This window comes from Equus caballus, chromosome 25 (genome assembly GCF_041296265.1).
Source record: "Equus caballus isolate H_3958 breed thoroughbred chromosome 25, TB-T2T, whole genome shotgun sequence".
Lineage (NCBI taxonomy): Eukaryota > Metazoa > Chordata > Mammalia > Perissodactyla > Equidae > Equus > Equus caballus.
In genome coordinates, this window is record NC_091708.1 from 34828521 (window position 1) to 34852959 (window position 24439).

The 24439-nt window shown below is 37.6% G+C and overlaps 1 protein-coding gene and 2 pseudogenes across 1 annotated transcript; all 3 read left to right on the forward strand.

Moving 5' to 3' along the window:
• On the forward strand, positions 2247-3142 carry OR1J61P (olfactory receptor family 1 subfamily J member 61, pseudogene; annotated as a pseudogene).
• Positions 13772-14713, forward strand: OR1J43 (olfactory receptor family 1 subfamily J member 43). Its single transcript, NM_001391783.1, is given in 1 exon segment — positions 13772-14713. A coding segment is annotated over 1 exon segment (942 nt).
• OR1J53P (olfactory receptor family 1 subfamily J member 53, pseudogene) lies at positions 22513-23447 on the forward strand (annotated as a pseudogene).

Here is a 24439-nt window from a genome sequence, read left to right on the forward strand (position 1 = left end):
GCTATTTTAAGTTCATTGTCATTTAGATTACATATTTTTGTGACCTCAGGACTGAATTCTGGGTATTTTCCATTTTCTCTCTGGTCTGGAGATTTGATACAATGATTAATATTAATAGAGGGGCTGGCTCTGTTCTTATGCATCCTGATATTATTTGATTTCAATTACCACCTATTGCCACTGTGTAGGGGTCGAGAGCCAGGTATGCTGAGCCCTCTGCCTTCAGCCAAGATCCCAGGCACTGGAGTGGGTGTGGGGTGGGTAGGGGGATAGGTGCTATCTCCTGCGTGCTCTTGGGGCTTCTCACTCTGCTCTCATTTTCTGCTGTCTTGGAGTGTTGGCTTGGTGAGGTTACCCCCTGTGAAAGCTCTCACCCTAGTCTTCCCTGTAGGCTATATGGTCCCTCAGGGCACCTTGATGTTACCACAAATGAACATCTCCTCTCCTGCTCCTTCCAATTTGAAGGCCTCCCACTGTCATGGATCACAGCCTTTAGGGGAGGGAGCGAAGTATTCCCTTACCCTGTTCCAGCTCCTCTGATGGGGGCGTCAGCCTCTCTGCCCTCCATGGTATGCCTGCGTGTGTCTCTCCAACATTTTTGTGTTGTGTTAGGGTGTCCTCTGTTGGAATGTCCCTTTTTATTGTGTGTTGGACAGGAGAGAATCCCAGGCAAGTTCACTCTGCCATGGTGCTGACATCACTCTACACGGCATTTCTTTTCCCTCACTTTATTTCAAACTTTTCTGTGTCCTTACATCTGTGAGGTGTCTGTTGTTAACAGTGCAAAGTTGGATTTTGCAATTTTTATGCAGATCGACAATCATTACATTTCTGGAGAATTTGATTTATTTACATCTAATGTAATCATAATATATTTTAACTTGTATTTTTCATATAACTATGTGCTTCTTGTTTGAGGCATCTTTTTCTTATTTATTTTATTTCTCCCTTGTATTAAATAAATATATTTTGTTATTCTGTTCTCCCTCTGTTAACTTAATCATACATTATTATTATTTTATAATTCTTTTCTGTGCCCTGTGTAGAGACTACTTCTAACCTTCTTTTGAATTTTTTATTGTAGTATAATATAAAAAAATGGAGTTTATGATTTTAATCATTTGAGCTATACAATTCAGGGCATTTAGTACATTCATCACAACTACTTCACCCTACGACCACAAAGGGAAACTCTATGAAACATCAATGCAGTTGAGTGCTTTGCAGCTGTGAAAAAATAATGAGAAAGATATATATGAATCAATATGGAGGAATTTCCAGGTTATTTTGATCAATGAAAAAAATAATGTATAAGAGAGCATCTATAGCATGCTATTTTTTGTGTAAAAATGAAGAGGAAGTACTTTATACATCTGTCTGCCCATTTGAGCAAAAAGAAACACAAGGAGAATAAATCAGAAACTAATGAGATTGCTTACCTACAGTAAGTGGGTAGGAATGGGGTAGAAATATGGGAAGATGACTGTATTTATTTGTATAGTTTTAACTATCTGTATTTTACCTACTAATAAATAAATAAAAGAATGTGAGGAATAAAGCAAAATAGAATAAAGGAAAACAAATAAACTTAACTATCTTGCAATTTAATCTCATAATTAGACTATAGAGGAAAATAAGATAACTAACCTAGTAATTCTTGAAGAATCTGAAATTACTTAACCTGTGTTCAAAGACTCAGCAAATAAGCAACGATGCTCTAACAACAGTGCCTCACCTGGGAGTCTTAAATTACTTTAAGGCAGAAGCAACTGATACCAGTTAGCTCAGGCTCATCTACTATTTTCCCTGTAGTGAAATATTATGATCTGGCTTTGGGTTGGTGTAGTGTCCTCTATTCTCATCAAGATCTACACTAATAGAGGGCTGGGACTTTTCCTTTCTGTTCACTGCTATATTCTCACTCCTTAATAGAATTCCTGGTATAGATTCAATGTTCATAAAATAATGGTTGAATGAAACAGTGAATGCCCTCTTGTTTCTGTGCAATGGATCTTACTGACTGCTTTTGGGTTGATGTTTTCCTAGACCCCGACTGGGATAGAATGAAGATGTATGCATCCACAGGTGTGAGAATTTAATAGGAGTGTGGTTAAAAATTCATTGCTTTCCCAGAGAATTATGTTATGAGATGTAATGATTCTGATCGTCCTTTCTAAGTTCCTGAGATTTGCAAACTTTCTTCATCCCTAGCTTATAGTGGTGTGAGACATAGGAACCACAACAGCATGTCTGTGTTCCTCCTCCTGGGGCAGCAGGGCATATTCTTCACTCTCATCCTGGGAATGTACCTGACCATGGTGCTGGGGAACCTACTCATCATCTTGCTTATCAGGCTGGGCTCTTGCACCTGCAACCCCATGTACTTCTTCCTCAGTCACTTGGCCCTCCCTGATGTCTCCCTTTCATGTCAATTTTCCTAAGATGCTGATAAACATGGGTAGTCAGGATCAATCCATCCTCTATGCTTTGAGCATTTCAGAAATGTATTTATTCCTTCATTTTAATTTTATTGACAACTTTCTTCTCACAGTGATGGCAGATGACAGGTATGTGGCCATCTGTCACCCTATCCCTTACACCATCGTGAGAGATGAGCATTGTATCATGTTAGTTGCTGGGTCCTGGATCTCCTCTGTGGCCATGCTCTGTTGCATACCCTCCTCATGAATCAGTTGTCCTTCTGTGCAGGGACTATCATCTTCTACTTCTTTTGTGAACTTGATGTTGTGCTCAAGTCCTCCTGCTCAGACACCTCCTACAATATGCTCTTCATCCTCACTGAGGAAGGACTGATTTTCATTCTGTCATTGAGTGCTATCTTGGGCTCATATATCCACATGGCAGTTATCATCCTGCAGGTCCTGACTACCAAGAGAATCTGCAAAGCCTCGTCTACCTGTGGCTCCCACCTCTTTGTAGTGTTTTTATATGATGGGACAATTGCAGGTGTTTACTTATTCTCCTCATCAGGTCACTCCAAAGTCAAGGACATAATTGCTTCTATGAAGTACATTGTTGTCACTCCCATGCTAAACCATTCATCCACAGCCTGAGGAATAAGGATATGAAACATGCTCTGTTGAAAATATTCAAGACCATGGACACCTCTTGGTGTTGTTAATTCAATCTCACTGTCGTGGGCATCCATGGTGGCTGTAAAATGTATCTCCCTCAATAGTTTTAACTTTGCCTGCTCTTACTGATAACACTTTAACTCCTAGTCTTTCCTCTCTTGGTCTCATTTTGTGTTTCCTCACATCTTTGTGTTCACCTGATTGTTCTTTTTTCCCTACCTGCCCTCTGAATTCTGTGTGTTAATGCTCTGAAGTGAAATGCAAGCTCTCCTATACACTGATGATGTCCACTGAAACCTAGCGAGACTTTAGAATCCAATTCCCTGGACTCTAAGAAGTTGTTTTAATCTCCATTTTTTCTTTATAACCCTATCTATCTACTGCTGATACTAACACATATTTATATGAACTTTCATATTACCTCTAAACTTCATTTACTTCATGTATGAGAAATTCAGAAGTTGCAAAACTGCTATATCTACACAAGAGATGATTATCACAACTGGCATCCATTAAGCATTTATTACTCCTCAGAACAATCCACCTATAAGGGTGTTCATATTTTTCATATTTACAGAGAATCAAACTAAATCCCAGGGATATCTATAAGTAGCTGCCCCAAGACCTAACCTCAGACATGCATGGTTTAAAAAAATCATATTTTTATCCATATGATTTTATTGTCGTCATCCTAATTTCAAATAGAATTGGCCAGTTTGACTATTCTATATATATAAACAATACAGTATGTCCTTTTTTGTATTTCCATTTTGTTTTTTTCTGTGTAGTTATGGTTAACTCATTCTCATAGCTTTATAGTTTTCAATTGTATCTATGTTCTTTAATATACTCATACCTTCTAGTTTGGATTGATTCTTGCTGGTTCCAAATTTGGGGCTTGTGTATATACCTAGCAGTGGAATTTTTTAATGAAAATTTATGCATATTTCAATTAATTAATAGGTAATTTTTAAAGTTAGACAAAGTGTTTGTACAAGTTTACACTCCTCCCTGTAATATATAAAAAGGCGTGCTCCACTTTCTCACCAACACTTATGCTGTACATCTTTTCTGCTGTACACATTCTTAATGATTTGTAGAAGTAGTATATCAGTGCATTAATTTGCATTTGTCTGATAACTGGTGTCGTTTTTCTCCTTTGTCTATTCTTATTGATCAGTTGGGTATTCTCTCTTGAGTAAATGCTCTATTCCTAGTCAATTGCTGATGTTTTATTTAGTGGTCTGGGTTTTTTTTTATTGGTTTCTCAGAGTTCTTTATGAATCCTGGATATAAGCCTTTTGCTGGATATATGTATTGAGAATTTATGCTTTCGTTATGTGGCTGGTTTTTTCACAATCTTAATGAATCTTTTGATGAACAATGTTTATATATCTTTACTTAGTCATATGTATATTTTTGTTTCCTATGTGACTAACTCTGTGCCCTTTTCAAGAAATTTTTGTCTACCAAAATATCTTGAAGATATTCCCCTAAATTTTTACCTTAATGAATTCTTATTTTGCCTCTAATATTTGTATATAAAGTCCTTCTGGGTTCACTTTTGGTGTGTGTTTCAAGATATGGGCACAAATTAATTTTCCTCCATATGGATATTCAATAGATATAAAATTGATTAAACCATTGACCCTTTCTCTAATCCACTTCAGTGTCGTCTTTGTAATATATCAAATGACCAAATATAAGTCATTAATATCTTGGCTACTATTTACTCTTGCATTTCCATTTGAATTTTAGATTCTGCTTGAAAAAACCAAAGTGAAACTATTGATATTTTATTTGGGATGGTATTAAAAACATAAAACAGCTTAGAGAAAACTGACATTTTAAAAATATTTAATCTCCAATCTGGTAATAGGCTATATATCTTCAGTTATCTAGATATTCTTATTTTCTTTCCATACATTTTGTAGTTTTATGAGGACCTACACATCTTTTGTCCAACCTTCCCTTAGGTTTTTCATATTTGTGTGCAATTTAAAAACATTGTAATAATTTATGTTTCATATTCACTTTTTCCTACTTTATAGAAATATAGTTGACTTTCTATATCAAAGTCAATATATGTTTGCTAAATTTGCTTGTTTTTTCTTATAATTTTCTATATATTGTTTTGGATATTTTAGGTAAATCATAATATTATTAGTGAATAATAAAAATTGAGTTTTACCCTCTTAATGCTTGGATTCTTTATTTCTCTTTATTCAATTAATATACTGCTTAAGATTTCTGATACATTCTTTTATTTTTGCAACTTTATACAATAACATTTACCTCAATGATTTTTAATGATTTCCTCATTTGTAACCCAAAGGAACCAATAAGTTCCCAGAAACATACAGTGTACTAATATTGAATGATGAAGAGATAGAAACCTTGAAGAGACTGATAACAAATAAGGACGTTTAATTAGTGATCATAAACCTTCCAATAAAGAAAAGCCCAGGACCAAATGGTTTCACTGGTGAATTCTACCAAATATATCAAGAACAATTAACACTGATTCTTTTTAAATTCTTCCAAGAACTCAATAAGGGAGAACACTTCCAAACTCGTTTTGGAAGAACAGAAATAGCCTGATAACAAAGCCAGTCAGACGCTATGTTAAAAGAAAACTGAAGGCCGATATTCTCAAGAACATAGATGTAAAAATGTTCAACAAAATACTAGCAAACCAAATTCAACAGCACGTTAAAAGGATCATACACCATGATCAAGTGCGATTTACTGCTGGGATGCAAATATTGTTTAATATATGCAAATAAATTAATGTGATTCAATATATTAACATAATGAAGAGTAAAAACCACATGATCATCTCAATAGTTGAAGAATCAGCTTTTGACAAAATTCAACAACTTTTCACGATAAAAATTCTCAAAAGCTAGATATAGAAGGAAATTACTTCAACATAATGAAAGTTATATGTGAAGATCCCACAACTAATGTCATACTTAACAGGGGAAATCTAACAGATTTTCCTGTAAGATAAGTTACAAAACAAGGTTTCCCACTCTTGCCACTTCTGTTCAACATAGTACTAGAAGTTGTAATCACAGCAATTAGGCAAGAAAAGAAATAAAAGGCATCCACACTGGAAGGGAAGATGTAAAACTGTGTCTGTTTTCAGATGACATGATCTTATATACAGAAAATTCTAAAGATTCCACCAAAAGACGGTTAGAACTAATAAAAAAATTCAATAAAGGTGTAGGATACAAAATCAATGTAGAAAAAATCAGTTGCATATCTTTACATGGAAAACAAACTATCTGAAAAAGAAATTAAGAAAAGAATCATTTACAATAGCATTAAAAACAATAAAATACTTAGGAATAAACTTAACCAAGGAGGTGAAGGACTTGTACATTGAGGACTACGAAGTTAATGACACAAATGAATAGAAAAATATCCATGCTCGTGGATTGGAAGAATTAATATTGTTAAAAATGTCCATAAGTTCCAAAATGATTTACAGATTCAATGCAATTCCCGTCAAAATCTCAATGGCATTGTCCACAAAAATTGAAAGGAACTCCTAAAATTCAGAGAGACACAAAAGATCCACAATAGCCAAATCAATCTCAAGAAAAAAAGAACAAAGTTAGAGGCTTCAGGATTTCTGATGTCAAAATATATTGCACAGCCACTCTAATCAAAACAATGTGGTACTAGCATAAAGACAGACATATACTCCAATGGGACAGAACAAAGAACCCAGAATTAAACACACATATATATGGTGAACTACTATTTGCCAAGGATGCCAAGAATACACAATGGTGAAAGGATAGTCTCTTCAACAAATAGTGTTGGGAAATCTGGATATACACATGCAAAATCTCACAGTAGCCCAGACATGGAAAAAACCTAAGTGTTCGTCAATGAACAAATGGATAAAGAAGATGTGGTATATATATCTAAAAAGAAATATTATTCAGCCGTAAAAACAAAGGAAATCCTTCCATTGCAACAACATGGATGAGTCTAGAAGACATTTTGAGAAGTGAAATATGCCAAACAGAGAAAGACAAATATTGTATGGTATTATTTGTAACTGGAATCTAGGGGACGGCCCCGTGGCTGAGTGGTTAAGTTTGTGTGCTCTGCTTTGGCCTCCCAGGGTTTTCCTGGTTTGAATCGCAGGCTCGGATGTGGCCCTGCTCATCAAGCCATGCTCAGGCAGCATCCCATATGTCACAACTAGAAGGGCCCACAACCAAAAATACAGAACTATGTACCAGGGGACTTTGGGAGAAAAAGGAAAAAAAATAAAAAATATAATTGGAATCTAAAAAAATTGTGAAATTCATTGAAACAGAGTATAATTGTGCTTGTCAGGGGCTAGAGGTGGAGGAGATGGGGAGATTTTGGTCAAAAAGTACAAACTTTCAGTTATAACATGAATATATTCTGGGGATCCAATATACAGCATGTTGTCTATAGTTAATAATATTGAATTCAATACTTGAAAATTTCTAAGATAGTAGATCTAAAGTGTTCTCACCGCACGCACACACACAAAGCTATGGAGGTGAAGGATGTGTTAATTAATTTAAAGAAAAGCAAAGAGAAGATATTTCACTTTTTGATTTAAGTTTACTGTAAAGATACAGTAATCAAGAAAGTGCAGCACTGGAATAATGAAAGACATACAGACCAACGCAACAGAATTGAAGGTCCCGAAATAAATCTCCTATGGAATAAACGTTGCATTTGCGGTCAACTGGTTTTTGACACAGGTGTGAAGGCAATTCAATGGGGAAGGGATGATCTTTTCAATGATGCTGGGAAATTGAACATTCCCTTGAAAAATCTTAAACTTAGACCTTTATGACATATCATACACAACAGTTAAATCAAAATGGATCATAGACCTAAATATGAGATAAAAATATAAAACTTTTAGGAAAAAAGCAGGAGAAAATCTATGTTTCTTTGGGTTAGGCAAAGATTGATTATATGATCCATAGAAGAAAAAAAATTATACATTGGACATTGTCAAAATTCAAAAGTTTTGCTCAAAAGAGACACATTAAAAAAATGAAAATTTAGCGAAGATTAAGAGAAAATATTTGAAAATTATATACTTGATAAGGGTCTAGTATCCAGAATAGGTAGAGAACACCATACACAAAAATCACACGCTTTACCTCATTGATGTCAAGGCAGAAAAACGAGCAAGTGTACTCACATTGAGACATGGCTATCAGAGAACAGGTTGTGCCTGAATGGGGTTCTCAGGACTTCCACACTCTACCAGGTACCAGAGAGTTTAGGTCACCTCCTCCTCAAACTTGCTCTCATCCTTGCCAGTGGTGTCCTAGTACTGTTAGTACTTGGACACCAGATCATTCATGTTGCTCTCAGCATCAGTGAATTCCCTCTCGTCAATGTCATCACTCGTGTACCAGTGCAGGAAGGCTGTGCACAGGAACACGGCCATGAACTGCTCCAAGATGCACTTGAACAACTCCTGCATGACCTACTGTTGTCAATGAAGGTGGTGGACATTTTCAGCCCCTGGGGCAGGATGTCACAGACAGCTATTTTCACATTGTTGGGGACACACTTTCATTCTTTTGCATGTGGATATCCAGTTCCCAAACACCCTTTGTATATTCATGGCTTCCTTGTTAAAGATTAGTTGATGGTATATGCACGGGTTTATTTGCGGGCTTTGTATTCTGTTTCATTGTCTACATATCTGTTTTCACACCAGTAACATACTGTGTTGATTACTATAGGTTTGTAGTATGCTTCCAGCTTTGTTCATTTGATGCCTCCAGTTTTGCTTATTTTTCTCAAGATCACTTTGGTTTCTGTGAGTCTTTTGTGGTTCTTTATGAATGGTGGCAGTGGAATGTGTGTTCTAATGCAGATCAGGGTCAGTGGTGTGGGAATCTATAAGGGCTGGTACTACCCTATCTGAGCCTTTCTGTGATGTATAAAGAGGCAGATTCCATTGCTGTGTTCTTCACAGGTCACGAGTGTTCATGCCCTCTCCTCATGACGTAGAGGAGAGACCAACATGTCACTGACATTAGGGACACTGTCTTCTGGGTCTCCTGTGGCTCAGGCCCTTTGGCTCCTGCAGAGGATCCATCTTAAGAGAAGGCAAGAAATTGGGCAATTAGCTCTGTTGGGTTCTTCTCTAACCAGAATCTTGGGGCTGTGTTCCCCTGGGTCTTATTCCTGTTCGTAAATGAAGATCTTCCTGCTCATTGTTCTAATGCTTGTAAATAGGCATAGAAGGTGCTAAAGAACCCTAGGCCATGGCATAAGAGATGAGTGTTCACGTAGCAGCCTGGACCAGCAAGAATTGGCATTAATCAGAACAAGGTGGGGAATGGTCACTTGGCCCACATATGTGCATTTCTGTGAGGACTAGGAGAGAGAGGGAGAAAATGCGGGTTTATATTACTTGTATAACCATATGTTTTTAGTGGGTAACTGACTTACACACTGACCCATATGATGCTACTAGCCACACATGGCTGTGAAATTAAAATTAACTAAAATTAAAATTTGGTTCCTTGGTTGCACTGGCTATATTTAAATTCCTCAGTATTCAATGTGGCTAATGTTGCTGTATTGGACAATGCTGATAGAGAACATTTCCATCATTTCAGAAAGTCTTATTGTATAGTGCAGATAACAGACTATGGGGAGCTAGAAATCTCTTGCCAATGCAGGTGTGTGTGTGCTTGTATTAGTGTGCTTGTGTTGCTTCTTTTTATGTCATTTGTGTGTTGTGTTTGACTACATGTGATTCTTAGTATGTATAATGGAGTTTGTGTGTGTGTGTGGTTTGTGAATTTTCTGGGTGACTGGATGTGGCATTTGCCTGTTTTTTTTTTTTTTGGTAATCTATCAATATTAGTTTATTAATTGTGACAAAGGTACTATACTGGTGTAAAATGTTAATTATAGGGGAAATTGGGTGACGAGTGCATGGGAACTCTCTGTATAATCCTTGCAAGCTATTGTAAACCTATCATTATTCCAAAATAAAATAGCTTATTTTAAAAATACTTCATTAGCATTGAGAAAGCGATTAATGAATCTGTAACAAGTACCTTTGCAAGCCATGTGTCTTACAATTAATTGCTTTCAGCTAAATCAAAGGAAACCCTTAAATTGTCCCACTGGTAGTTTTTTTATAGCTATAATTTTTGTTTATTTTTTATTGTGGTAACATTGGTTTATAACAATACATAAATTTCAAGTGCACATCATTATATTTTAATTTCTGTGTAGACTGCATGATGTTCACTACTCAGAGGCTAACTATAATCCATCACCACACACATGTGCCTAATCATCCCTTTTAACCCCCTCCCTTCTGTCTTCCCCTCATTTTTTTTTAAATATCTTTTTTGAGGTACAGTTTATAAACAAAAAATGTACATATTTAATGTATATAATTTGATGAATTTGAACATGTGCATGCATCCATGAAATCATCATCACAATCAGATTAATGGACATATCCATCATCTCCAAAACTTTGAGTGTCTTTTTTTGCGTGTATGTGGTGAGAAAACCTGAGATTTATCCTTTCAATAGATGCTTAAATGTTCAACATAGTATTATTCACTATAGGCAATGTGCTCCAGAGCAGGTCTGTAGAACTAGTTCATCTTGTATAATGGAAACTTTATATCAATTTAATAACAACTCTATATTTTCTCCTTCCCTTAACCTTTGGCAATAACCAATTATTCTCTGCTTCTATGAGTTTGACCATTTTGGATACCTCATAAAAGTGATCATGCAATATTTGTCCCTCTGTGACTGGCTTATTTCACTTATCATTATGTCCTCCAGGTTCAATCATATTGTTACAAAAGGCAGGATTTCCTTCTTTTTGAATGGTAAATAATATTTCATTATTATTTTTATCCATTCATCTGTTGATTGACATTTGGGATGTTTCCATAACTTAATTCTCATGAATAGTACTGCAGTGAACATGGGAGTGCAGATGTCTCTTCGAGATCCTGATTTCAATTCTTTCTGGTATACACCCAGAAGCAGGATTGCTGGATCATGTGGTAGTTCTATTTGTAATGTTCTGGAGAAACCCCGTACTGTTTTCCACAGTGAGTGCACCATTTTACATCCCCACCAACAGTGTTGAAGTATCCTATTTATGTGCTTTTTAAGTTGTTTGTGACAAAGCGTTTCATTTTAAAATTATATGTAAATTGGTAGGAATCCATGCAAACCTCTCCACTTTCTACCAGGATGAGTATAGGTCAGAGAGACCAAAAAGCAGTATCTTGGGTTTGTTCCTTTCTATGTCACTGTATGTCACTCTGTGTGTCTTGTTTTTTGTGCAACACACTCACATTCTAATTCTTTTCACCTTTAATGGATGTAGAGCAGGGGGTTAAGTGAGGGACATACCAATACGTATATGAATTTGACCTGATGAAACAGCCTCACTGCTTAACTCTTCTCTTGTCTCAGTTCTGGACATAAACAGGCAGCTCTAAGCAGAGTCCTCTTTATGCCGAGCTGAAGGCAATTTGTCCTTGTGGTTTGAAGGCTACTGAACTTCACTTGGGCCCCAAATTTTCTTCATTGACTTTCAATGATTTCTACATTTACACTTTGGGAAAGATGATTTAGTCAATTTTTGAACCTTGTCTAGTTAATCCAGTGACTGTGAATTCTGATATAGCCCCTTGGTCCTTCAAAATCTGTAATATTTCAGTTCTCTGGCCACATCATTGGACAGATTCTCATTTAACTCACTTTGTATGTATGCTCAGAACTCAGGCATTTTGAAGCATTGGAGGTTGAGGGGAAGGGAGAGACAATGGCAGATATGAAATAAGCTATTTATTGGCAAATTTATTAAAATGTTGGGATTAAGTGCTGTGGATGTACTAATCTTCAGGAGCCATGGTCTGGGCCCTTGCTCTTTCCCTGATGTGGGAGAGAGACCACAGAAGTAAACACAAATTTTCAGGAAGCTCCTTCGTCTTGTTTGATGGCCTGCTCATACCTGTGTCATCTTTAATTCCTGATGTGTGATCTTGGTCACTCATGCTGCTAAAATAATGAGTTTATTTTATTTTATGTTTATTTTTTGGGAATTCACCTTTTGACTGCTATTTTTACTCAATAATGTATTAACTCTTGTCGATACATTTTTTTAAGTTAAAAAATTTTATTATGGTAAAATATATGTAATACAAAATTTACCTTTCCAACAATTTGCAAGTTTATAATTCCATGGCATTAAGTAGATTCACGTTGCTGTACAACCATCACCAACATCTACCTCCAGAACTTTTTTATATTCCTAAACTGAAGCTGTACCCATTGAATGATAACTCCTCATTTTCCTTCCCCCCAGCCTATAACAACCACCGTTCTACTTTTTTTCCCCCAAGGAAGATTAACCCTGAGCTGACATCAGCCACCAATCCTCCTCTTTTTGCTGAGGAAGATTGTCATTGAGCTAACATCTGTGCCTATCTTCCTCTATTTTATATGTGGGATACCTGCCACAGCACAGCTTGATAAACAATGCATAGGTTCATGCCCTGGATCTGGGCTGGTGAACCCCAGGCCACCAAAGCAGAACCTGCAAACTTAACTGCTGCATCACTGGGCAGGCCAAATTCCCATTCTACATTTTGCCTCTATGAATTTGACTATTCTTGGAATCTCATATAAGTGGAATCATATAGGATTTATGGGTTTTTTGACTGGCTAATTTTATTCAGCATTTTAACCTCGAGGTTCATCCATACTGTAGCATTTTTCAGGATTTCCTTTACAAGGCTATCTAATATTCCTTTGTATATATATCCCACTTTTTGTTTACCTATACATTTGTCAACAGATTTGGGTTGTTTACATCTTTTGGCTATTGTGAATAATACTGCCTTAAGCATGTGTGTGCAGCTACAGGTTTGAGACTCTACTTTCAATGTTTTTTGGGTATATACCCCAAAGTGGAATTGCTGGATCATATGGTAAATCTATGGTTAATTTTTTGAGGAACTGCCATAATGTTTTTCACAGTGGTTGCACCATTTTAAATTCCTACCAGCAATGCACACGGGTTCCATTTTTTCCGCATCCTTACCAACACTTGTTATTGTCTTTCTTTTTTCTTTTGATAATAGCCATTCTAATGGTGTGAAGTGAGTTTTTGTGTTGAACACTTATTTTGTAAGTGGTATACTTTTTAATCTTCCAAATAATGCTCTAAGTGGTGTGTGTATGTGTGCGTGTGTGTGTGTGTGTGTGTGAGACAGAGAGAGAGAGAGAGCACAACAATTGGGATAAGCAAGAATCAAACATAAGCACATAAGCAGTCTGGCTGCAGAGCCATGCTCTTAATCACTATTCCGTGAGGTTGTTCACTAGGATGTGGTCTCCCCAAATGCAAGGGCTGTGTAATATTTACTACTCTCTCCCTAATGCCTATCATAGTGTCTAAACATGTGTAAAAAGATGAATCCTTCCTGATTTCCATTGAAGATCTTAATGTCACATACTTTCTCTAAGTGACTGTGTCAGTGTACAGAAAAATCTCATTGCACTATGCATTACAGTGTTTTCCATGCTCAGTATTTCTAAGTTCCTGATATTTCCCTCTCCTCCTCATTCCCTAAAGAGAGAAAAGCAGCATGAGGATGGAGAACCAGAGCAGCGTGTCTGAGTTCCTCCTCCTGGGGCTCCCCATCTCGCTGGAGCAGCAGGGCATGTTCTTCACACTGTTCCTGGTCATATACCTGACCACAGTTCTGGGGAACCTGCTAATCATCCTGCTTGTCAAGCTGGACTCTCGCCTCCACACCCCCATGTACTTCTTCCTCAGCCACTTGGCCCTGACTGATGTTTCCTTCTCCTCCGTCACTGTCCCAAAGATGCTGTTGAACATGCAGACTCAGCACCTATCCATATCCTATCCAGGATGTGTTTTACAGATGTATTTTTACCTACTTTTTGGTTGTGTGGATAATCTCCTTCTTGCAGTGATGGCATATGACAGGTATGTGGCCATCTGTCACCCTCTGCGTTACACCACCATCATGAGGGAGGGGCTCTGTGTGCTGCTGGTGGGTGGCTCCTGGGTTCTTTCCTGTGGCAGTGCCCTCTTGCACACACTCCTCCTGGTCCAAGTGTCCTTCTGTGCTGACAACATCATTCCCCACTTTTTCTGTAGCCTCTCCATTCTACTTAAGTTGTCCTGCTCAAATACCTCCCTCAATGAGCTGGTCATATTCACTGCAGGGGGTGCAACTGTCATTTTTCCTTTTAGTGGCATCCTGGTCTCTTATGGCCGCATTGGGGCTTCTCTACTGAGGGTCCCCTCTACTAAAAGGATTTGTAAAGCCTTGTCCACCTGTGGGTCCCATCTCTCTGTGGTGTCTCTATTCTATGGAACAGTTATGGCACTGTACTTTTCTTCCTCATTGAGCAAGTCCAATGTCAGAGACATGATTGCCTCACTGATGTATACAGTGGTGACCCCCATGTTGAACCCCTTCATCTATAGCCTAAGGAACAGAGACATCAAATTGGCTCTTGGGATTCTTTTCAGAAGCAGTATCCTTTGTGCCAAGTGAGAATTGCCTAATTGTTTTCTCATTTCACCCACTGACCTTGTCAGAAATGCCATCTTGGAAAATTGTGTCCTGACCATGCCCGTGTTTCTAGCATCGTGCCAACTATCCTTCAAATGGGTAGTTAGGTTATTGGACCCAATCCCTTTCACTTTATTCACATCTGTGGTTCATTTATTCCTTCATAACCCTAAATATGCATTTGCCACAACACACATTCATCTTTATAGTCTTCAAAGCACCAAACTCCTTATTAGTTTGGTGTAATTGATAATCCTGAATAAGTTGCACTATTGTTTTGTCTTTCTGAAAAGAGATGAAAGACTTGCTAAGAAAACAAAGCATGCCAACCTCCTCTCTCAAAAGGAAAACATGGCACAGGCATTTTATGCTTCCTTTTTAAAGATAAAAACAGTTTTGCTTTAGGCTAAGATTACAGATATGAAATGTGATTGTATTTTGGACTAAGTTGTACCATTTTACACTCTGAGTTTCTGACTCCCGGGTGGTAGATGGTCAGAATCCTCAAATATGTTATGGTAACTCACTTTATCTATAATAAAATGAACATTTGGACTCTCAAACAGAGTCACCTTACATTTTGTGGAACATTATTTTTATAGGTAAAAAAAATCCTCCTCAGCAATAGGTCTTATATTTTTAATTATCACTCTCAGTTTCTACCTGTTAACATAAATGAGATATAAATTAGCTCCTCATTTTCTCTTTCTTGTCTATTGCCTTGCAAAGCTACAATATTCAGGGAATTTTCTAATGTTTAGTACTTTTTAAAGTCCAGAATGCTTACCTTCTTAATATAGTAGTCAGATAATAAAGTGCTTTTGATGGTTTGCTAAAACTCAAAAAAAATTTAATTTGATTTTGCCTGTGACAAGAACTTAATAAGGGAACACAGAGGAATCAATGCCATTACCAAATTTCCCCATTCTTGGAAGACTGTGTTTTTTCCTCAAAGTTGGATTTCGTGGTGAGAATAGCCTACATTTGTCTGATTGATTTTAGCATGGGAAAATGAGTACTTTAGTCTTGTTCCCAAACTTAGAGATGCCACTTCTAATTGGGGAAAGCTAAATGCATGAATTTATAATTCATGCACACAAAAATATTTACTGCATGACTACTGTATGCCAGGCAATTTTCTAAGTTCTGGGAATAGAAGTTAAAGAAAAAGGACCTCCAAATCAATCCCCACACAGAGTTTACAACTCAGCACTCCTGACCCTACTCATCATGATCTGTTTTTTCCACAACTACACTTCTAATGCACCATAAGCTTATTTCCTTTACTGTCACTGCTTCTTTTCAGGAATGTAAGCTCTACACAAGATGGGTTTTTCTGTCTGAAATAGATAAAAAAATTCCTAAGGTTTGTGTGTGGGTAAAAACTGCTATGCCTAAACGAAGCATAAAAAGGGAAAGCAAGAGTGCTGTGGGGGTTATTCAACATTGTGTGGTCCAGGTAGAGCTCATTGGAAAGGTAACATCCAAAGATGTATGTGAGGACAGGTAAGCAAGCCATGGGGATGTCTGATCAAAAAACATTCTAAGCATGAAGATCAGTAACTAGAAAAACTCTGAGGTGAGATGGTGCCTGGTTTACTCCAGGAACATTAACAGGACCTCTGTAGCTGAACAGAGCCAAGTGGAGGATGGATGGTAGGTGATAAGAGATACCAGGGGACCAGATTTTGTAGGGCACTTAAGTTCAAAGTAGGTGTATTAGTCAAAGTTCTCCAGAGAAATAGAACCAATAGGATGTGTGTGTGTGTGTGTGTGTGTGTGTGTGTGTGTGTGTGTGTGTGTGTGTATGTGAAGAGAGCGTGACAGAAGGGGAGCGAGATTTATTTTACGAAATTGGCTCATACATTTGTGGATGCTGCCAATTCCAAAATCTGAAGAGTAGACTGGCAGGATGGAAACCAAGGGAAAAGTTGCACTTTGGGTCCAAAGACCGTCTCCTGACAGAACTGTCTCTTTTTGGTGAGAATCAGACTTTTTCTTAAGGCCCTCCACTGATTGGATGAGGCCCACCGACAATATGGAGAACAATATGCTTTACTCAAAGTTTGTTGACTGCAATGTTAATTCCATTGAAAAAATACTTTCATAGAAACATCTAGAATAGCATTTCACCAAATATTTAGGAACTGTAGCCTATCCAAGTTAACACACAAACATAGTAGAGTTTTTGGTTTTCAATCTGACTGATTTAGGAACCCATTGGAAAGTGTTCAATAGAGGGATAACACGATCATACTTAATTTTGTTATTGTTTCTTTAAAAAAACCAGATTTTGAGGTATAAGTAATACAATAAACTTCATATATTTAAATTCTATAGTTGAACAGGCTTTACATACGTATATACCTATGAATTATCACCAGAAGTCATCAAGATCATGAAGTTTCTCGATACCTTCTCACCTGCTCCCTCCTTGCTCCTCCCATCTTTCCCCAGGGGAATCAGTGATCTGTTTCCTGTCACATAGACTAGTTTGCATCTTCTATAACTTTATCTAAATGGAATAATACAGTATGCATTATTTTATTGCTGCCTAGTTTTACTCAGCGTAAGCACTTTGAGATTGATTCATTTTGTAATATATATCAATACTTCATTCTTTTTATTGATGAGTAGTGTTTCATTGTATGGATGTATCACAGTTTTTTGTCTATTCACCTACTGATGGACATTTGGGCTGTTTCCAGTTTTTGGTCATTAAATGAAGCCATTATGAACATTCTTCTGTAAGTGTATGTATAGATATATACTTTCTTTTTCTTTGCCGAAATACCTAGTGATATGCTAGATATACGCTTAACATTTAAAAAAATTGTCAAACTATTTTCCAAAGTGGTAATATCATTTCACATTCCTATCAGCAGTATATAAGAGTTCCAGTTTCTTCATAGCTTCAACAACAATTGGTAGCAGCAGTCATTTTAATTTTAGCCATTCTAAAATGTATGTAGAGGTGTAAACAAGTTTATAGACCTGGAGCCACTTGATTGGAGGGGTGTCTGGGTTCTTTTGAGAAAGAACTCTGTAACTGGGGGATTTTTTTTAACTTCTTCTTGATTCTCTCTATTCCACGCCTGATTTTTTTGTACCCCAGCACTTTTCACCATTTACCTACCATTTATTTTTCATTAACATCTTTTCTGCACCCCACTTGGATGTGTGTTCCATGAGAGGAATTGTGTTTATATTATTTACTGCGACATCTCCAGGGCATATAGCAGTGTCTTACTTTTGTGAGAGCCTTAATCATTATTTGTTAAGTGAATGAACAAATGAATTCATTCAGCAATTACCAAGTGCCTATTGTGAGCCAAAGCTGATCCCTAGTGAATACAAAGACATTGACAATAAACCCTTACATTTATTAAGCCTTGATTTTGTGCTTATTTAACCGTTCTTCAAATTCACACTAAGAATACTATTATTATTTCCACTTTGAACAACCTGAGTCTCGGAGATCTTTGATAGATTCCTCAGGTATGCACTATTATTAAGAGGGAGAGGTCAGAGTCTTTTCTCCAGACCTTATAGACTCAACCCCTGTACTCCTCAACAAGGCACAGACCCTTGCCTAAAGCAGCTCACTGAGGAGCGGGGAGACCTGTAAATGTTTAACGGGCTCTATTTTCTAATGGAGGCCTATGTAGGTGTTGTGGGAGCCTGACGAAACCTGCTTAAGCCCTTGCAATGCCTGGGCCATACAATGCTGTACAGAGAAGCTAAACTCATGATGCAGAGGCTATGGGTGACTGGGGAGCCTCTTGCTTCCCATCTGGAGACTTGACCAGTAGCCCAAGGTATCGCTGACATTAGGGACACTTTCTCATGTGACTCCAGTTTCAGCTTAGCCCCTCTGAACCCTAAACATGCTCCTTTCTGAGAGACCAGGAGGAAGTTGGGCAATTAGCTGTTAGTTGAGTCCTTCTCTAGTCAGGGACTTGGAGTTGTTTCCCTGTGGCATCTCTTTCTGATGGTTAAAAGGAAATCTTCTTGCCCATGGTTCTGAACCTGGTGAACAGACATGAAAGTCTGTAAAGGTCCTTGGGCCACCAAGGTTTGCTCTTTTTCCTTGGATCCTGGGTCTTCTGGACAGAAAGTGATGATTCAAGTAACAGCAGGAAGCAGAATGTATCTGAACTCATAGCACTGGCTTATATCAGAAGGAGAGCAAAATCTCCATAGCTGTGTGCGTGTGTTTATGTGGGGGCTGTGTGTGTGTGTGTGTGTGTGTGTGTGTGTGTGAACACTTTCCCATTTAATAGCTTTGTGGCCTTGGGTTTGACTTCTCTGATGCTCAGCATCCTCCACTGTCAAAGGGGAATAACGATGATGCTCTAAGATCTCATTGGTATGGTGCTTAACAAATACTAGGCACGTTGTAAGCACTTAGCAAGTTATAGCCTCAAGGAGGCTGAGACACATGACTCTCCATTTCCTGACACTTGGGAGACAATATTTGATGTGAAGACAGGAGTATTAGTCCCATCCAAAGGATCTACAAATCTCCAGGTCTCAGCTTCTCCTCTTCCTTACTGAACATTTTCCCAGCCTCTTGTTTTCACACATGGTGATGATGAGATCAAGGTGCATTTCTATACTGTTCTCTTCCCATCAAAGTGCAGCACTGTGGTTTTATTAGCTGCTCTGGTTTCTCCTCCAGGAGAAGTTTGAGACCCCAGGTTAAGTCTGACCTAGCAACCTTAAGTAAGAATCCAGTCCTTGCCAGAAGAACTGTCCCCTCCTTGTGCCCCATGAACTGAGCCAAGCAATGACCCCAAGCAACCCCCAGATCTAGAATAAGCGTCTGTTGTCATATCCTTACACAACAATGTTCATGTCAAGTTCCTCTCCCAAGAATATGGGTATTTTATCATTTAACCTTAGTTTAGGCTCCTCTACCTCCCATGGAAAGAAATTGGTGGATTCTCTCTCTTGTGAAAAGATTATCAGAAAATCTACCTTTGAGACCAGGTTCCACTGGTCTCAAATCTATAAATGCAATACAATATCTTTGTGACATTTTGTACATGATTTCACTACTCGTGTTAATAAAATGGAAGGAAAAAAATCACTGTCTTCTCTACTACCCAGACACAACATAAACACTTATGGATCCAGTGAATTGAAGGCATATAAAAGCTATTTGCAAACTAAAGGACTGTAGGAAGCTGAGTGAAAACAGTTATCTGAGCAGGAGGACTCCTTCAAATCCTGAAATAATATTTTATAAGGTCCTGGCTCTTTTGTCTAACTAAAGAGAGGGATAAACTGTAGTGTCATGGAAGCAGAGATTCAAACTAATTTTAAAAAAATGAGAATTGTGACTTCAGAAGTTACTAACTGTGTGATCATGTTAGTTTCTCACTCCTTCTGAGTATGTATATAATAAAGTTTAATAACACCTATCTCCTGGAACTGTTGAAAAAATGTAATCAGGCAATAATGCAAAAATATATTTGTCTGATATAGTGCTCATTAAATGTCAATTATTATCAGTGTGAATCAGTTTTAGGAAATAGTGATGGTCAATTGGGTAATTGTGGATTCTAATAGTCACCTCCAATACTTCGGTATTTCCTTTATGTTGCAATTGTAAATGAGATTGTATTCTTAATTTCTCTTTCTGATACTTCATTATTAGTTCATAGAAACACAACTGATTTTGTATATTGTTTTTGTATTCTGCAACTTTAAGGTATTCATTTATTATTTCTGAAAAATTTTGGGGGCATTCTTTAGGATTTCCTATTATAAAATCAAGTATTCTGCAAATAGTGACAGTTTCAAATCTTCCTTTCCAATTTGGATCCCTTTTATTTCTTCTTATGACTGATTTCTCTGACCAGGACTTTCAATACCATGTTAAATGAGTGGTAAAAGTGGGCATCCTTGTCTGGTTCCTGTTCTTAGAGAGATAGCTTTCAGTTTTTCTCCATAGAGAATGTTATTAGCTGTGGGTTGGTCACATATGGCCTTTAGTATGTTGAGGTCCTTTCCTTCCATACCTATTTTATTCAGAGTTCTTATCATAAATGGATGCTTTATCTTGGTAAATGCTTTCTCTGCATCTATTGAGAAGATCATGTGTTTTTATTCTTGTTAACGTGGTATATCACGTTGATTGACTTATAGATGTTGTACCATCCCTGCATCCCTGAAATAAATCCCACTTAATTATGGTATATGATCTTTTTAATGTATTCTTGTATTCAATTTGCTAGTATTTTATTGAGGATATTTGCATCAATATTCATCAGTGGTATTGGCCTGTAATTTTATTTTTTGTCTTGCCTTGTTTGGTTTTGGTATCAGGGTGATGACTATAGTAGTTACTGGCTTTGTGACCATGGGCTGTTTGCTTAACATCTCTTAGCTCCAGCACACGTGCATGCACACAAACATAGAAGAAACATATATATAAACAAAATACCTTCATTTTAACTGCTGCATAGTAGGGCACTTGTTTAATAAATTTCAAGTATAATAAGATTGATATTAAGAAATAGTCATGTTACTAAGATAAATACTAATTTTAGCAGGCATCATCAATCTTACAGCATCTACTAGTTCTTAGGTTCTAGGGAAAATGTTCAGGTGTCTTACTGCTTATGGATACTTATAACTGAGCCATTTTGATACACTGAAGATAGATGCAGAGAAATAGACAACAAGAGAGATGATAGAGGGCCGGCCCCATGGCCAAGTGGTTAAGTTCACGCTCCGCTTCGGCGCCCCAGGGTTTTGCCTGTTTGGATCCTGGGCGCGGACATGGCACCACTCATCAGGCCACGGTGAGGCAGCATCTCACATGCCACAACTAGAAAGACTCACAACTAAAAAATATACAACTACGTACTGGGGTGATTTGGGGGAGAAAAAGCAGAAAAAAATGAAAAGATTGGCAACAGTTGTTAGCGCAGGTACCAATCTTTAAAAAAAACGAAAAAAAAGGGGAGAGATGATAGAAGCATAATTTACTTTTTCCAAAATGAGTAAAATGCATCAAGCTACATCACATCAGGAAATTAACCACATGGTCTAGGGTGTGTGTCTCTGCACCTTGCCTGAGACATTGAGAGCCCACGTACATGAACACAACTTTTAGATCAGCCACCTTCTTCTTTATAATTCCCACCTCACACTTCTGGTGTATTGGGTTCCTAAAGATCAACTTAGGATTTATCTGGGCACTTGACACTAGCATGAAGATATTAGATGACATATCTATGCCCTTACCACATGAAGAACTCTGCTCTAACATCATAAATCAAATTGAATTATTTAATTTTTCTGTAAACGCTACGTGTGGGCATTGTTGTGCTTATTTTGTAGAGGTTCAAAGGAAACTAGGAGAAATTAAGATTTTGAAACTAGTTAGGACGTATTAGGGTCAGATCCTCCTCGAAGTCTAGTTGCAGATACACTGATTTGAATTAGTTCTTGAAGACTACTCCTTAGAATGTGAGCTCCATGAAGGAAAGGTCTTTTTCTGTCTTGTTTTCTCCAGGAAACAGCATGGCATCTAACATGTAGTTAAATAAGTAAATAAATTCCCCCTGGTTTGCAATGAAGGAATTTTGATGGCCATTGGAACTCTGATGGCTTCCTCCTGCTCTACTAGGGTTCAGTGGGGATTCAGGCAAAATCATGAAAGAAATATCCTGAGCAATTCTTCAGTAGAAAGTAGATAGCTCTACTGTGATTTCCATCACCACTATTATTTTACACATTCTCCGTATTCCTTCAACCTAACCAGAGAGAAGAGGAGTAAGAGGACAGAGAACCAGAGCAGCGTGTCTGAGTTTCTCCTCCTGGGGCTCCCTATCCAGATAGACCAGCAAGGCATGCTCTTTGCCCTATTCCTGGGCATATACCTAACCACAATGCTGGAGAAACCTACTCATAGGGCTGCACTCTTGCCTCCACACCCCCATGTACTACTTCCTCAGCCACTTGGCCCTCACTGATGCCTCCCTTTCATCTTTCAGAGTCCCTAAGGTGTTGATAAACACGCATACCCAGCATCCATCCATCGTCTATGCATGGTACTCAACATAGATTTTTTTTCATATTCTTTGGTTCTATTGTTAACCTTCTTGCACTGATGGCATATGATAGATATGTGGCCATTTGTCACCCTCTACACTACACTGCCATCATGAGGGAGAAGCTCTGTATATTTCTTTTGGCTGGATCCTGGCTCCTCTCTTTCACCTATGCCCTATCCCACACCCTCGTCCTGGCTCAACTGTCCTTCTGTGCTGACAACACCATCCCCTACTTCCTCTGTGACCTCACTGTCCTGCTTAAGCCCTCCTGCTCAGACACCTCTCTCCATGAGATTTTTATCTTCATTGTTAGGGGATTGGTCATTTTCCTGTCATTTACCGGTGTTCTTGTCTCTTATGGCAGTATTGGGGCCACCATCCTGAGGTTTCCCTCAATCAAGGGGATCTTCAAAGCCTTGTCCACCTGTGACTCTCACTTCTCTGTGATTTTTCTGTTCTATTGGATAATTGTGGCATTGTACTTTTTCCCATCCTCAAGCAACCCCAGTGGCAAAGTCATAATTGCTTCAGTGAAGTATACAGTGGTCACTTCCATGTTGAATCCCTTCATCTACAGCATGAGGAACAGAGACATAAAAGGGGCCTTGGGGAAACTTCTCAGGAAGGAGATCTTTTTCTCCAAGTGACAGTACTCTCTTCTTATTCTTATCTTATTCACTGACCCAGTCAGATATCCTTGATAATGTGTAGTTAGATGACCAACTTTGTTCCTTCTCCCTACACACTCTCCTTTTCGTAGTCTCTCCTATTTTTGGTCCTCTATAGTCCTTGGGATTAGAAGTGTAAAATATATTTGCCAAAGATAGCTTCTCACTCTTTAAATTCTTGATTCCCAAACTGAAGAAGATTCCAACTGTGACATGTGTTTGAGAAATATTTCTTAAACATAGAGTGAAATGTAGATTTGACCCTATGTTCAAATTAGTTTTAATGTTTATAAAATTGAATCAATTTAGAAAGTAAGGTGTTAGAAAATATTTGCATGAAAATTAATGATAATCTATAGTGCTGAAGATCCTAGTCAATGGTTTTCGGACTTTTTTTCATTTTTTTCTGCTATTGTGAACAACGTTGCTATGAACCTTCTTATTTTTGTCTCCAGTTGTACATATGCAAAACTTCTTTAGGATATAAACCTGAGAGAAGAATTGCACGGTCCAATGTACATTTTCAACTCTAAAACATAATGCCATGTTGTTTCTCTATTAGAAACGAATAAGATTTCCAATTAATATACACTGTTGCCAACAAAGAGCAATTTCTAACTTAAATTTTCCAGCCTATTAATATAAAATGGAATCTTATTAAGGTTTTGCCTTCCCTGATTATTATGGAGGTTGATTATCTTTTTACGTTATTATTAATCCATTTGAGTTTCTTTTCTCTGAAATACCTATTAATCTCATTTTGCTTATTTTCTGTTTTTGCGAAGGGACATGTAAGGGTATTTTTGTTACTAAATTATAAGCTATAGCAGGGGGAAGGTTTTGAAGAACGTTCAGAAAAATGGTAGGGAATGGGATAACAGAGTCTAAAGATGAAGATCTGTTAGGAAGTGGTATATGTCATTTCCTAATTCAAAGAGACACTTTTTCTCATATTCATTAAATAAGAAATC